Raw genomic sequence first — 15,295 nt, 5'->3', positions numbered from 1 at the left:
ACAAGCATAACTACCAAAGGCAACTTTATATGTGTATTATACTCAATAAACTGTTCATGGTTATAATTCTTCCCATCACTGGTATGAAGCACTAAATGGAGCATTGTTTCGAGAGATTCGTGAAAGCACAGACTAACCTCTCGTTAGCTTTATGATGTTGGCAAATCCTTAAGATATCTTATGTTATTACCAAGAAGAATCTTTCACCCAGTGAATGGGTGAACAGTCTGCAACGTGATACATTACTGGCCTCTTTGGCACGTGAGAAGTTAAATAGATGACATGCTTCATGGCACATTTTTCTCTAACTACTTTCCTCAAGTAAATGGTATTCTTCCAGGAATACAATTATAAAGGTCATATGAGACATCTTAACATTTCAAATGGTTTTCAGCTTTCCTAATGTAGAACTTGTCAATACATCGATTGAAAAACGTAAATTCATAAAGGGATTTAACAAGGTAAAGAAGGGAGGTCTACAAACGAATATTGCCCTAGGCCCCCCAACTTTACCAACCTACCTGATCAGATGAACTGGACACTGCCCTTCAGGGAAGGGCTTGCACCTTTTGGCCAAAACCACACACTTAAACTCAAATTTATATACTTATGCTCATGCTAATAAACACATGTTAACATGCACACTTACATATAACACTTGTTTACACATACACACATATGCACACACAAATTTAGACATACACTCATCCTAACACACACACATGCTCACATGTTTAAATTAGGACAGTATCAAATATTCTATACTCTGCCCTTGGGTTTTTATGCCCGGGTGCATCATTTGCCATTTGGCTTTGTAACGATTGGATGAGGAGGACCCCGGATGGTGCAGTGAAATCAGGAACCAGGAGTAGCCAGGAGAGCTGGAACCGAGAATCAGGTCTGGTAACCAGTAAAGCAGGAAGCCGAATCAAATCCAGAAGAGTAGTCAAACAAGCCGAGTCAATACCAACGATCAGAGAGCAGGAGCCAAATCAGAAAACAGGAGCAAAGTCAGCAAGCCGGGTCAAACGAAGAAATAGTCACAGCAACTCGCACAGGAAAACAGCAGAATACACCAACCAAGGGTGACCCAGAAGAGGAAGTCCAGGTATAAATAGGGAAAGGTGGTGGTGTGTCCTGCATTAAGGAGGTCACCCGAGGTTATAAAAACACGTTACAGATGTGTGCTACCTGTTTGCCACGTGGTCGGCCTTTTAATAACTTGGGCTGTATCCCATCAGGCCCATTCAACTTATTTGTCAGCCCATTGACAACTGAAGTAGAGCCGCCTCCTCGATAAACTCATATGTATCAAATGACTTTTTTTTCCTAACTGAGGTCCCTTTCCTTAATTTTCAACTGCAAAAACTGAACAGAAATATTGAGGCTGCCTAGTACTTTATCTTCTTCTACACATCTCCATTCTTTCCTTTCTTAATATTAGACAAAACACAGGGCCGTCTTGATATTGTCTGTTGTGTTACGCAGAAGTCAAACAGCTTGTTTCTCTCTTTCAATACACAGATGAAGTGTTGTTAAAGTAGCACATGAGACAGGCACATTATTGTTATGTGATATCAAACATCTTAAAGAAATATCATGAAGACTGTAGGCTCTAGCAATGAAGGATTTCATCGCCTTGTGAGTAAGTGTTTATATTTGGACGGCCACCAATTGCCTTCCTGAATAATATTATGTAATAGTTTGGCTTTTAATAAACATTACATAATGGCTTAATGATCAGTGCGTGGATTAGCAAGAACACAAGAAGCTGGCTTAAAGGGGAAGTCTCATAAAAAAAAAAATCCTTTAATGCACATAATGGCTGTGAGGTCCCCTTAGATCAGGGGTGTCCAAGTTTTTTCTGCAGTGGGCCCATTAATCAGAATTGTATACGTGCGCGGGCCGCACTCATTTTTCACTGTGACAAAAAATATGGCCTTTAATAAAATATGCAGATTAAAATAAAGTAAAATGACACAAAGCCTTTACTCTTCCTCTCACTGATTTCTGGGCCTTGAAAGTTTTGCGACTACAAATTCAGGATTCCCTAGATTTATTCTAGGGATGCACTAAAATGAAAATTCTGGACCAAAACATTCAGGGTTCACTTAGCCAAAACCGAAAATGACCCCCACCTTTAAAAATAATAATAAAACTCACATGTTTAATAAAAGTAGGCAACACACAATTGGACAAAATTATCAATATGACTTGGCATGATAGGAGTGTGATTGCTAACAGCAATCACACTCCTATCATACCCAGGCAACCAGTAAATGCTGGTACCTAGGCATGATGGGACTGTGCTCGCTGTGCTTGCTGTTAGCAATCACACTCCTATCATGCCAAGTCAGCCAGTACATGCTGGTACAGGGTGGCTGTAAGTGATGTGCAGACCCCATACTGCTGGCAGCATCACTACACAAGGGGGGCAGCTAGCTAGGTTTCAGCATGTACTGGCTGACTTGGCATGATAGGAGTGTGATTGCTAACAGTAGTCACAGTCCCATCATGCCTAGGTTCCAGCACTTACACATCCATCCAGCAAATGCTGGAACCTAGGCATGATGGGACTGTGATTGCTGTTAGCAATCACACTCCTATCATGCCAAGTCAGCCAATACATGCTGGTACAGGGTGGCTGTAAGTGATGTGCAGACCCTATACTGCTGGCAGCATCAATACACAAGGGGGGCAGCTAGCCAGGTTTCAGCATGTACTGGCTGACTTGGCATGATAGGAGTGTGATTGCTAACAGCAATCACAGTCCCATCATGCCTAGGTTCCAGCACTTACACATCCATGCTATCACACACACACACTCATTTATTCATCTAATCATTCATTCACAGATTCTTTCCCTCAATCACACACACTCATTCAAACACCCTCCCCACCCCCTTACCTGCACTGCAACTCCTCGATGCCGCTCACAGACTTCAGCAGGGGGCGCGGCCTCCCTCTGCCTTCTCTGCTAAAGCACAGAGGAGGTAGGATGTCACGTGAACTCCGCTTCCTCTGTGCAGTCCAGAAGACCCTCCCACAAGTAAGTAGCAGGGCTTGAGGTGCGGCTCGCGTAAGATCGGTTGCCCTGGCTGCGGGCCGCATGTTGGACGCCCCTGCCTTAGATGTATGTGATATTTCCCTTGCAAATACATGGGGAGGATTTACCCATATTAATTTACCCATTTGTCCACCTTTGGCTATGTTCTGTGCTGGAGATGTGTTTGGTTGAACTTTTTTTTAATTTTATTTTGTTCCAGTATTCTTCCTTTATCTTAACCTCTTGCTTGTGTGATGGGATACTTTCCTCTACAGGCTTTCATTAGTCGTTGTCAGTATCAGGGTAATTAAGACTGAGCAGTGGCGTATCCAGCTTTCATATTTCATATATTTATATTAGCCCCTTCTGCTTATATATATTACTATTACCCCCTGTTGACAATATATATAAATATTAGCCCCTGGTGCCAATATATAAATAATAGACCCTGTTGCCAAAATATTTTATATTGAAAAAAGTGGACCCTAGGAAAGCTTTTTCTTTGGGCCCAGCTCCACACTCCCTAGCATGCAATCCCTCCCCCCACTACCACACAAAAAAAATTTGCCACACTGACTGCAGATTAGGGGAAGACTGAGAGTCAGTGCAGTCTACCCTCTTTCTGACCCTACCGTGACAATGAGAGGTCCTCCCCCCGTTATCATCCCTAGAGTCACTTTGTCCCCTCATTCACTAAACCACACCTCCCTTTTACTTACTCCCTGTAGTTCAGTTATAGATGAAATAAATAACAGATGTAAACAGCACTTGCATGTTTAGATCAACTGAATAAGACATACAAACTCTGTATTTGCAGGTATACATAAATAATGTATGGAAACATAGCATAGCAGATATGGATCAACAGAATAACACCAAAACCCATTGCAGGAATAAATCAATTAGAATAGGTAGAAGATAAAAGGTATAGATAAAACTCACTAAATTACAGGCATAGATCACAGGTTGCACACCCCAAAGGCCACCCCTGGCGATCACTTTGCCAACATAGAACCTGACCAGCACCCAAATTACACATATAGGACTTGTTATCATTGTCCCCAAACAGCCCAGCATGAGTCAACTTTGTCCCTAAACAGCCTGCCCTGTGCCATCTTGGTCCCATTAACACCCTGCATGTGCCATCTTGGTCCCCAAGGCTTAAACACCATGCTTGTGCCATCTTTGCCTTTGCACAAATCAATTATACATCTATGATACACACAAACACTTTTAAAGTCACTCACTTTCACTTATTCACACTTTCATTCACACAATCATTTATTCTTACTCTTTCACACAAATTATTTACACATATTCATTAATGCATTCTCACAAATGCATTCATTATCTCACTCATTCACACAATTCATCCACACAGTAATTCATACTCTAACTCATTCACACAATTCAGCCACACATTAATTTATTAATTCTCTCATTCATTTTAATTTATTTCAATATAGTTTAATATAAATATATATTAGTACCCTCCTTTCTCACTATCTACCCCTCTCCCCTTTTCTCACAACCCCCTATCCCTCTTCTCACTACCTACCCCCTCTCTCCCTTCTCACTATCTATTCCCTCTCTCCCATCTCACTAGTAGTAAAAGGGTAATGTGATGGCTGTAGTACTACAAAACTGACTAATAGTACTGTCAGGACACGTGGGCAGATCTGGAGACTGTTCATCATATACCTAATATGTACCTATCTAATTTGTGAATAGAAGAGTTTAGGAAAGTAAAATGGTGGCCCTGATTGCTATTAACTAACAATACTAACACACTGGTGGCATAGGGCCGGAAAGCCAGGTGTCTGTAAAATGGGGTTCAGTGTACCAAATCAGACACACTAGCATTCACCAGAAGATGCTGTATGAAAACATCAGCATAATTACCTAGTGCTATCTATGAATAATATAAAAAATAATAATAATGATAAATCAAAGGTAGTCAATGTGCACCTTCCTGGTTGTTGTTGAACTGCATCTCCTACCATTCAGCTGGTCAAAACAAGGGAATAACCTTAGTTGTGATTCAAGTCAAGCCACTATTGTGACCATGATTATCTTAGCAGACTTGGGTATGAGACAGTAGCATAGCTTTTCTTTCATGGGGTTTGATGACTCCTCCATAGTTGCTAGATGCATATACTTATTATTATTCTACTACATTCTCAGTTATCATTTCTAAAATATGAAAGATGAGGTTACTTAAGATTAAATATTTCTGTTAATTTACAGGATACCTGTGTAATGATAATATCAGCACCATGGACAGGGTGTGATATAAGGACTAGTAGGTTTGATAGCCCATTGTTGTGATATGCATACCTGTACTTGATAGATTGCTATGAAAAGCTATGTACTGCTGCTCTTTCATAACACAAATTCACCAAGTAATATGGAAGAAAGCGTTGTCCTGGTCCCCTGAGTTTCTTGAAGGAGCTGCCATGAGGTTCCCTCTTATGTTAACAATAATGCAATAAATGCATGTAACAATCTAGAAATTGGGTCTGCCCTGTCTACATCTGTTGAACATCTTACTCGTTTTCCATGTCAGTGAGTATGTTCTCCATCACTAGAATGTTTCAATAACGTTTGCCTCGTTTACCCACAGGGAGCACCACAGAATGATTTAGAGCTGAAAATCAGATCAGCTGCCAATCTTGAGGAGCTTCTTCATATCACTCACCCTACAGAATTAAAGCTGTGGCGATGCAGGTCGAAACTCAGATCTTACATAAACACAGACTCCAGGTCAACACCTCAGCGTTTCACCAGATTTGCAGCTGCTTTCTATGACATTGAAATTCTAAAAGGTAGGGAATATATGGCATGTATAATAATGTGTAGACAGGCATGTGATAAGTCTCTAAGGGGAGTAATCTTGGGCTTGTACCTTCACTGCACTTGTGCCAGACCTGATCACTTTTACTACAAATGAAAAAGTGGAATCTGGCCGGTGGACAGCAGGGACCTTCTCTAGGGTTTTTGAGTTACCTTAAAGCATTTTCCAGTCTCACACCCTCTTCCCTGATAAAACAAGTATGCGTATGCTGTATTACTACACCATGGGTGGTTCCTTAATGGCATCTTCTTCTGCAAGCAGTAATAGAGTTATCCCTAGTTTCATTAATAGAACTTTATAAGTTTACCAATTATCACATAGTTCAAGTTTAAAAATGTGGTGTATAACAATGCCTATTAAATATATTACATTGCAATGTATTTACTTATACCGGTAATTAGATGTGTTGTAGTGAACTGTAGCATCGGGTTATTCATAAAACATAACCTTTAGGAGAAGCTGCAGTTCAGTGGTCCAGTTTTCAAATCACTGACAACCCCCCCCCGAAGAAGAATCCCTCCCAACATCTAAAGGGACCACTCAGCAATCACACGCATTTCATTGCAAACAATGTCTGCTATGTCCCTTTAAACAATGCTTTGTGCAAGGCCAGAATTACTCATTATCACCCTGTGACCCGGCATTAGGAATGTTTCCACTCACCTTAACTTACCAACAACTTTTGGTTTACTAAATAAACCCCAGTGTGACATCAGAAACATCTATTTCTGTTCAAGTTAAAATACTGCTATCTCTCAAGTAAAGGGGTTTTCCGAAATCACTTAATTTTCTCAGATGTTCTAATGCTTGGTTTAAAAAAATTATTCCATTCCCTAGAATACAAACAATCTAAACAAATGAGACGATATCTAGCATGAGAACCACATAGCGATAGTGTAACCATCGTGAGAACCATAGATGTTTGATCTAAACAGCTATGTGAATAATGATGTCTGCTGATAATGTGAGTTATGAGAGACATAGTGTGACTGCATGCCAAATGTTTTCACATGCTAAACTAATGTAAACCAAGACTATACTCAACAAAAAAGTCGGAGTGCATTAGACTTATCTAAATTAATTAAGGAGAAACTTCAAAAGCATAGCATAGTGACACTTTATGCACGTCATGTAACATTGCCACTTATAATTTAAGAATATGTTCAATGTTTGTATGCAGAAATTAGGTGGTTCATACTTCTCAACAGTCCCAGTTTTCAGCAGCGGGGATGGTGGACTAGTTGGAGAGATCCTCAGATCTCCCCTGACCAGCCCAGGCAGCCCAGGCCTCCATTGTAACCCCGTTTGCCTCCTTGTGATGCTCTAAAGCTACGCGCTGCTAGGTGTCTCTTCAGTTATGGCGGATGGGTGGGTGGCTATAGCTCTCTTGCCACAGCCCAAAACACGTGTCCTGATTAGGACACCTGAAACGTTGAGTGTATGAAATACGTAGATTAGATAGATACTAAACTTACCTGTCCAAAAAATAAATGTTCAATAACAGAAAATGGTTTCAAGAACGGATCATTTGTAAATAAAGACTGCATTTTTTTAATATAAGTAGGTGAAGGACATAATAATGGAGAATTCATCATACGCTCCCACATTGGGAACTCTGCCAAACTTTCAAATTATTGAATTTAACCCAAATACTGCTAGTGCTCCCTAATCTGAAATTAATTAAATTAATAATAAATTAAATTGACACTTAATTATCTTTTTATATCGCTGCCTCCCCTGGTGACTCAAGCAACTCCCTGCTGTCTCTGCTACATTTGCATGTTGTAAAACCAAAAGTCTATGAGCAAGAATTAGGTTCCGGATTAAAAGATGATATACAAAAGAAAACATTATAAATGCATAATTTTCACCAATAAAAGTAAAAAAAAATGATATTACCTTATTACCCTATCAAGATATTACCCTTTGAATAAAATAAACCTTAATATAGTGATTATGATATTTTACTACTAAATGATCAAACTATATATATATATATATATATATATATACATAAACATACACACACTATCAGACTATAAAATCCTTGAATAACTGTTACTCTGGCCTGGTAGTGGTGCCAACACACTTCATAAAACATGGAGTTTCTTTCTTAGTTTAATTGCTTTCGTTTTACAATGCATTTTTGCTGGGATAACTTCCATATTTGAGCAATTTATTGGAAAAGAAATCAACATGACCTCACAGGGTTTTTTTGTCTATCACATTTATCCTAAAATGTTTTAGAATGCAAGACTCATTTATTCTGGAAAAGTGTAATACAATGTGGATCAAACCCCCTTTATTATAAAAGTTTATGACGCAAGTCTAGGAGAGACACTTTATATTTGGGAAACATATGGCTACCTTCCTCCATCTATAGCATTATGATGTTTGATCTACAGAACTACGCCAAACCATTACATTGTTGTTATATGGCAGCATGTCCCTCGTGTACAAAACTAGGTTTTCTTAGAACTTAAAGTTGTAATGGTAGTTACTGAGCCACTGAAAAACATAGTTACACTCGATACACCCCTAGGCACATGTACAGTATAGTTCCCAAGTGTCCCTCTGTTGATGTCCCTCTTTTCTTTGAGCGAGGGGAAGGCTGGCAATGGAAGAATCATGGTGGGGCAATTGGCCCTGGACAGCCCTGATATGAAGATATTGGCCCATTACCAAAAGCATCTTCATGGGTATTAATTCCACATAATGTCACGTGCGTCTCTAGAGGTACAAGGACTAAAGGCAGCATTGCCCCTGGACTGAGTCCTTTTTGTGCTTTTTTGTATGTGTTTCCTATGCAGTCTCTTTTGGTGTGTGTTTTGGTGTAGTCTCTTTTTTGTCATATGTGTAGGGAATGCCTGGATAGCACCCACTGAGTACATTTATTGCCACCGAAGGCGCTTTGCCAGCTTTTGATAAAGCGCCTTCGGTGTGAAACGCGTTAAGCAGTTTCTCTGTCCTTGAGGCTGGTATGTTATTTATGGTATATTTCTTTCTGTTTTCTTTTTTTATACATACTTTTGAATATATTTTTTCATATATATATATATTTTTAATACGGGATAAAGTATCCAAATAAAGGACATATTTATTAACTGTGTGCCGGTGTTTCTATCCTTGTTCGGTTTCAGACTTGGAGTGGATGCTCCCTTGCGCTTGAGCACCCTTGAGAGACTGTTTCGTCCGCCTTGTAATCTATAAATATATGGTCTGAGCTTGCGTTTCATTTGCTCTGCTAGAATTGTAGAAGTCGCTTGGCCTATCTTATTGTCGCTGCATCGAATAAAAATTCTACATGTTTATTATTACATGGAACAGCTAGTGAATAAATACTTATATATACTTTTTTATTAGGCGTGTTACTAAAAGAAGTCCAAAACAGGTGAATATGTTTTCTCAAAAAATGTTCTTAGAATGTCTTCCTATAATATTCCATAAGCATCAATAAAAATAGGATTTCTTTAAACAGGTCTCTGAATTAGAGTTGTCCAATATCCAGCCTCTTTTATTTTATAATATTGAAATTATGCCTTAATTTATTTTGGTTTTAATGTAATGCCCATAACTACTCTCTGTCTCACTCTATACGAATCCTGTGAATCAATGTACAGTGCTACAGAATATGATGGTACTATTAATAAAAAATAATAATAATATAAGATGGCTTTCTTTGGGGCATGTTGCAAGTTGAGACCATTTTTACCCTGCAGTAATTGATGAGGAGTGGCAGAAGACTCAGTGCATGCCCAGGGAAACCTGCGTGGATGTTGGAAAAGACCTTGGCACATCCACCAGTACTTTCTACAAACCCCCCTGTGTCTCAGTGTATAGATGTGGGGGATGCTGCAATGAAGAGGGAGCTGCCTGTGTTAATACCAGCACGTCTTACGTATTAAAAACGGTAAGTGGAATACCTTTCCGTTAAGGTCCAAATGGTAACAATCATGGTAGTATCCATCGCGTATCCATCCCGTTGATGTCAAGCCACAGTCCTGGAGGGGCGCAAGCTTCCATGTGATTTAATATGTATCATTTTAAAAATAATTTGATCTGAAATCTGAATTCTTTCTAGTAACTTCTCAAATATGTAGTATGAAAAAAATGTCTAACTTTTCGCCTTTTGCAAAATTGTGAATCAGGTGGTGGTTCCAGAGAAACCAATAAAAGAATGAATATATGTACAGCTTGGCACCCCCCAGAAACACTCAAGCCCTAGGCAGATGGCTATGTTGCCAGGTGGATGAACCAGCTCTGTATATACAGAGACCTGGGTACTATAAAAATAATAATAAACATATATATATAATAAACATATATCTTATGTATCCTAAATCAACAATATTTGATTTAGTAAATATATTTCACAGTAAATATTTCCCTCTTTTGAACCATGACAATCCATATGTAATAAAAGTAATCTAAATAATATAAATTGATTGTTTCCTTCTTTAGCTTTTCCAAATTTCAGTTCCATTGACACAAGCTCCAGAACCTACAATTCTCAGAATTGCCAATCACACAAGCTGCAAATGCATATCAGGTTCTTCCCGCCACCCATACGCCATTATAAGAAGATCTCTTCCCTATCCAGAGTACGGGTAACAATTTTTTAATATCTTCTTGTTCATTCATAATTTGTATATTGCATATAGTATGAAGTACATTAATTCAATGCTTTTTCCAAGAGTTACATTTTATCAACATGATTCTCAGAAAAAAACTGCCTTAGTATCTAGTCTTCATTATAAATGTTGTGCCCTGCATTTATTGCCATAATATCTTGTACATAACTATATATATATATATATATATATATATATATATATATATATATATATATATATATGCGTGTATATATATATCTATATATATATATATCTATAAATCTATAGATATATATAGATAGATAGATATAGATATATACACACATATATAAGGCATGTCATGGATATTCCAGCTTGTCAGGGGGCATATTCTATGGAAAAGAATGCAATTGTTTCCCCTGATGATACATTCCATTCTATGTCTGTGCATGAAGAGAAACAAGCTGTTGACCGCATGTCTGACTAACAAGGGGTTTCATACCACACAGAACATTAATACTGAGTGTTTCACATTATCAAGTTCAGCTCTGTCCAGCTGGATGTCTGCTGTTTGAGTATTCCGTATTGCCCAAAATAATATTTTTATGCTCATGTCAAATCCTAGTTCTCATCTACCAACACAATGAAGACCATAAATAATGTCATTACCTCAATACCCAGGGATGGGTTACAGCTCTGTGAAGACCAAGGCAGGGCTACCCTTATGATTTATGGGGTCCAGGGCAATAAATATGTATAGGGCCCCTACCACTTCTCTCACACTCTACTAGTGCCTTATCTCTCCTCCTGCTCTCCCTCATGGGCTCTGAAAGTCTGAGAGCTGTGGAGTGCTGGGATGAGACATCAAACTTCTGCTCAGAGGGCCTAGAAGAGGCCTTAGGAGAAAGACCAAAAGGGCAGGAGAAGAGGAGAGAAAGAAAGACTGCGCTAGTTGCAAGATGGAGTGCTAAAGGTGGTACTGATGGGTGATTGCTGATAGATACTGTGGGACCTGAAGTGAGGTCCCTACTTGCCCTGCTTAAGGGTGGTCCTGGACCAAGGTGCTAAATTAGGAACCTTTCTTTCTTACACTCAATTGCTGGTATGTGAATAAAAGAGTTAAAATTGATTTTATAAATAATGTATATTTATTCAAACACACTTCCAATGCTAGATCGCACTTGGTTACTTCCCTGGAGAATACATACAATTTGGTCTGTGTTTATCAACCTTGCCAATTTTGGACTAAATAGTTTAAACATTTTGGCCCATTTTGCATCTTATATTTCATCCATTATTGGAATATACCGTACATGTGAGAATTTTTACAATATTATACAAATGAGATGCTTGTTTTTCCTAAACTAGTTGGAGATCAAACAAAATCCATATCTCTTACTTTAATCAGTGTTCACTTGAATAATCCAAATTACACAGCTTTTCTCTGATCTCCATTCTTTCCATTTCTCTTATCTCCTATTTGCTTCCTCTGACCTGAAAAGTCTTTTTAATAATAAAACGTCAAGAATCCAATTAAATAATTTCTCTATGTTCAGAAGCACAAATATGTCTAAATAGGAAATTCTCTCAATAAATATGTTTAGAATTGAGACACATATGCTAAATATTTGTCCAAAGTAACAAAACCATGTGTGTCTAATGTTGTGTTACAAAAAAAGCAATTGTATCTTGCTTAAAACCAGCCATAGCGTCTGCATTCCTGAACACATATGTCTGTAACGTGAAACACCAAGGGGGTAGCTGTTTTGCATCCTAAAGTCCTGAGGTTTCATGAAGTAAACATCAATTTGAGTTCAATACATTTTACATTGTATTTTGCAAGAAGCCATGGCGGACAATGGTATGCACGCAATGGAAAATGAAGGATTTTATTCTTTTTTTTCCAAATAAAATTTTATTAATTTTGGAAAGTGAGACATTGCAATTTTCCACATTAGTTTTAAAAAATACAGCGTTGGTCTGCTGTTCAATAAAGAGAACATTCCCCAAGACAGGGAACTAGGAAAGAAATCCACAGAAAAAAAGGCAAAGAAAACAGCCAGATATGTATACTAATCAAAGAACTAAAAGAAATATGTATGGCATACCACCTATACACATTTCCATAACCTTGTGCATATAGACTTATGTCTCCCCAACCTTCCCATCTCCATGACAAAGGGGGCATCTGCCCACAAAGCCACAAATCACATCCCCTGACCTCTGAGAGCACACTTATACACTTATAAAATAGCATTTTGGCAATATTTACAGAGAGGATAATTCCTTACTTGTCATCTAAGGGGTCCAAACCTTAGAATATTGTGTGGGAGATGGGATGACCAATGTGGCATTTTCTTCCATGACTCTATGGCCCTTCATGGTCAGAAGAACCTTCACAGGTTCGGGGGGAGTAACCACCTTCAATTTATGGCATGATTCGGTTTATATCCAGTACTTATCAAATTGGCCTATATTAATATTCTCTACTGCTACCACTATTAATAATAATAATAGTAATCCTTTTGCTTGTTTTTTGCAGCTGCTCTCAAGAGAATAGGCTTTGTTCTAGCGGATGGCAGTGGGATAGTACCCAATGTGAATGTGTGCTAGAAAAGGAGTCAGTAGCCTACAGAAGAAGGGAAGGTATCTGTAAATAAATAAATATCATTAGCCAAATAATGAACACTTACTCAACACTACCTATCCCTCAACATCAATACAAATATTAGACAAGAATCTGAAGAACACCCCAACAAATTGACTTTGTCGTGAACTATTAGTCTCTGGCAGAGCCATAACTAAGCCTGACTGGGGCCAGATTGGAGGTCCTGCCCAATGCTGACATTACATCCACTTTTGGAAGCCAAAGGGGGTCCGGGGTCATTGCTACTTGTGGCTGAAGTGTGCCCCTCACCTTGCGGTGATGAAAGTTTTGGCCTCGCTTTCTGGTTCTGCTTCTCTTTTTTCTGAGGATCCTTTTTAAGATGTATTTTTATTTTTTGCGTAGAGTTGGCTATATGCGGAGAGCATATGGAGTTTGAAGATAGCTGTGAATGTGTTTGTCGTCGTACGTGTCCTGAGAACTACATTCTCAACTCTGAAAATTGCAGCTGTGAGTGCAAAGAGAATGTGGATAGCTGTTCCCAGAAAAAGAAAATATTCCATCCTAAAACCTGCAGGTAGGAACTCTGGAATAATAGGGATGTCCAGGTGCTGAATATGCAGGCTTATTCTTTTGAGATCTACAATATATTCCAGGGGTGTCCAAGTTTTTTGTGCAGTGGGCCACTTCATCAGAATTGTATACGTGCGCGGGCCGCACTCATTTTTCACTGTGACAAAAAATATGGCCTTTAATAAAATATGCAGATTAAAATAAAGTAAAATGACACAAAACCTTTACTCTTCCTCTCACTGATTTCTGGGCCTTGAAAGTTTTGCGACTACAAATTCAGGATTCCCTAGATTTATTCTAGGGATGAACTAAAATCACAGTCCCATCATGCCTAGGTTCCAGCACTTACACATCCATGCTATCACACACACACTCATTTATTCATATAATCATTCATTCACAGATTCATTCCCTCAATCACAAACACCCTCCCCACCCCCTTACCTGCACTGCAGCTCCTCGATGCCGCTCACAGACTTCAGCAGGGGGCGCGGCCTCCCTCTGCCTTCTCTGCTAAAGCACAGAGGAAGTAGGATGTCACGTGAACTCCGCTTCCTCTGTGCAGTCCAGAAGACCCTCCCACAAGTAAGTAGCAGGGCTTGAGGTGCGGCTCGCGTAAGATCTGTTGCCCTGGCTGCCGATCTTACGCGGGCCGCACCTCGAGGTCTCGCGGGCCGCAATTTGCCCGCGGGCCGCATGTTGGACGCCCCTGATATATTCTATTTAACAAAACGTGTAAAATTTAAAACTATATATATTGTACAATGCCTTGTAATTTTCTTTCTCACAGTTGTGAAGACGAGTGTCCTTTCCCAATCAAAGTCTGTCCATTTGGGAAGCAAGTGTGTGCCAAACATTTCCGCTGTCCAAAAGAGAAAAGGGGATCACATTCATCTACAATACGGGAAAATCCTTGAACAGTCCCTCTGGAAAACCCCCAAAGGTCCCTTTCCAAAATGATGCAGTTCTCCAATGATGTACTCAAACATATTTAAATATACAATTAAAAGGACACCAGAAGTTTTGCTGAATTCATATATTAACCTTCTCAGTGTCAACGGTTATGAACAAATTGATTGTGTGCTTACATGGTGCACTGCACTTTGGGCATCAAAGTTTGATGGCATTAAATGGGCTGTGGTCATGGACAATGTTTGGGGAAAAGAAGATTCCCAGTTTTCAATATGAACTAATGTGGAATATTCTATCACACTTTTTGGTTCGCATGGGTGTGATGCAGTAGCATATGTACTGGACTTTAAATAAAGACATATTAAATAACACGTTCATCTATGTTAAACCAAGAACACGAAAAAGAACATTGAGTACAAATAAAAGCAGACACTCAAAACTTTACCGGCCTGTTCCATCGAAAAGAACCATTAATACTACCTGTCAAGACCCGATATGCAACAACTGTGGCCTGTCTGCAAACCTGAAGACCTGGGCTTAAAATTAGTGCTCTACAAAATCATTAAATTAAAGTCATTTATACAAATACACAGTAATGTTGTGCTCTGCTGTCAGATATCAGGGTTGCTACCATGGCACTTGCTTAAAGCAACTATAAAGCATTGGACATATAAAGGCTCACAAAAGTAAGCCATGACATTGTCTTGTGGTGC

General features: G+C 39.0%; 1 protein-coding gene across 1 annotated transcript; it reads left to right on the top strand.

Moving 5' to 3' along the window:
- The first annotated feature begins 383 nt into the window (after positions 1-383).
- LOC149286046 (vascular endothelial growth factor D-like) lies at positions 384-14,587 on the top strand. Its single transcript, XM_089494396.1, has 7 exons — positions 384-461; positions 5,670-5,871; positions 9,620-9,810; positions 10,362-10,507; positions 13,035-13,138; positions 13,503-13,674; positions 14,461-14,587. The coding sequence occupies exons 1-7, from the start codon at positions 384-386 to the stop codon at positions 14,585-14,587; spliced, it is 1,020 nt and encodes a 339-aa protein (XP_089350522.1).
- The last annotated feature ends 708 nt before the right edge of the window (positions 14,588-15,295 follow it).

Source organism: Sceloporus occidentalis, unplaced genomic scaffold (assembly GCF_023333645.1).
Source record: "Sceloporus occidentalis isolate IW3139 unplaced genomic scaffold, rSceOcc1.0.p SCAF_72, whole genome shotgun sequence".
Taxonomy (NCBI): domain Eukaryota; kingdom Metazoa; phylum Chordata; class Lepidosauria; order Squamata; family Phrynosomatidae; genus Sceloporus; species Sceloporus occidentalis.
This window is presented reverse-complemented; position numbering and strand designations above follow the sequence as displayed.

Excerpts from the sequence above, each read along its gene's own strand:
- LOC149286046 (XM_089494396.1), top strand. The coding sequence starts at position 384 with ATGGTTTTCAGCTTTCCTAATGTAGAACTTGTCAATACATCGATTGAA. Across the intron at positions 5,872-9,619 it reads TGACATTGAAATTCTAAAAG|TAATTGATGAGGAGTGGCAG; the intron begins GTAGGGAATATA and ends TTTACCCTGCAG. Across the intron at positions 13,675-14,460 it reads TTCCATCCTAAAACCTGCAG|TTGTGAAGACGAGTGTCCTT; the intron begins GTAGGAACTCTG and ends TCTTTCTCACAG.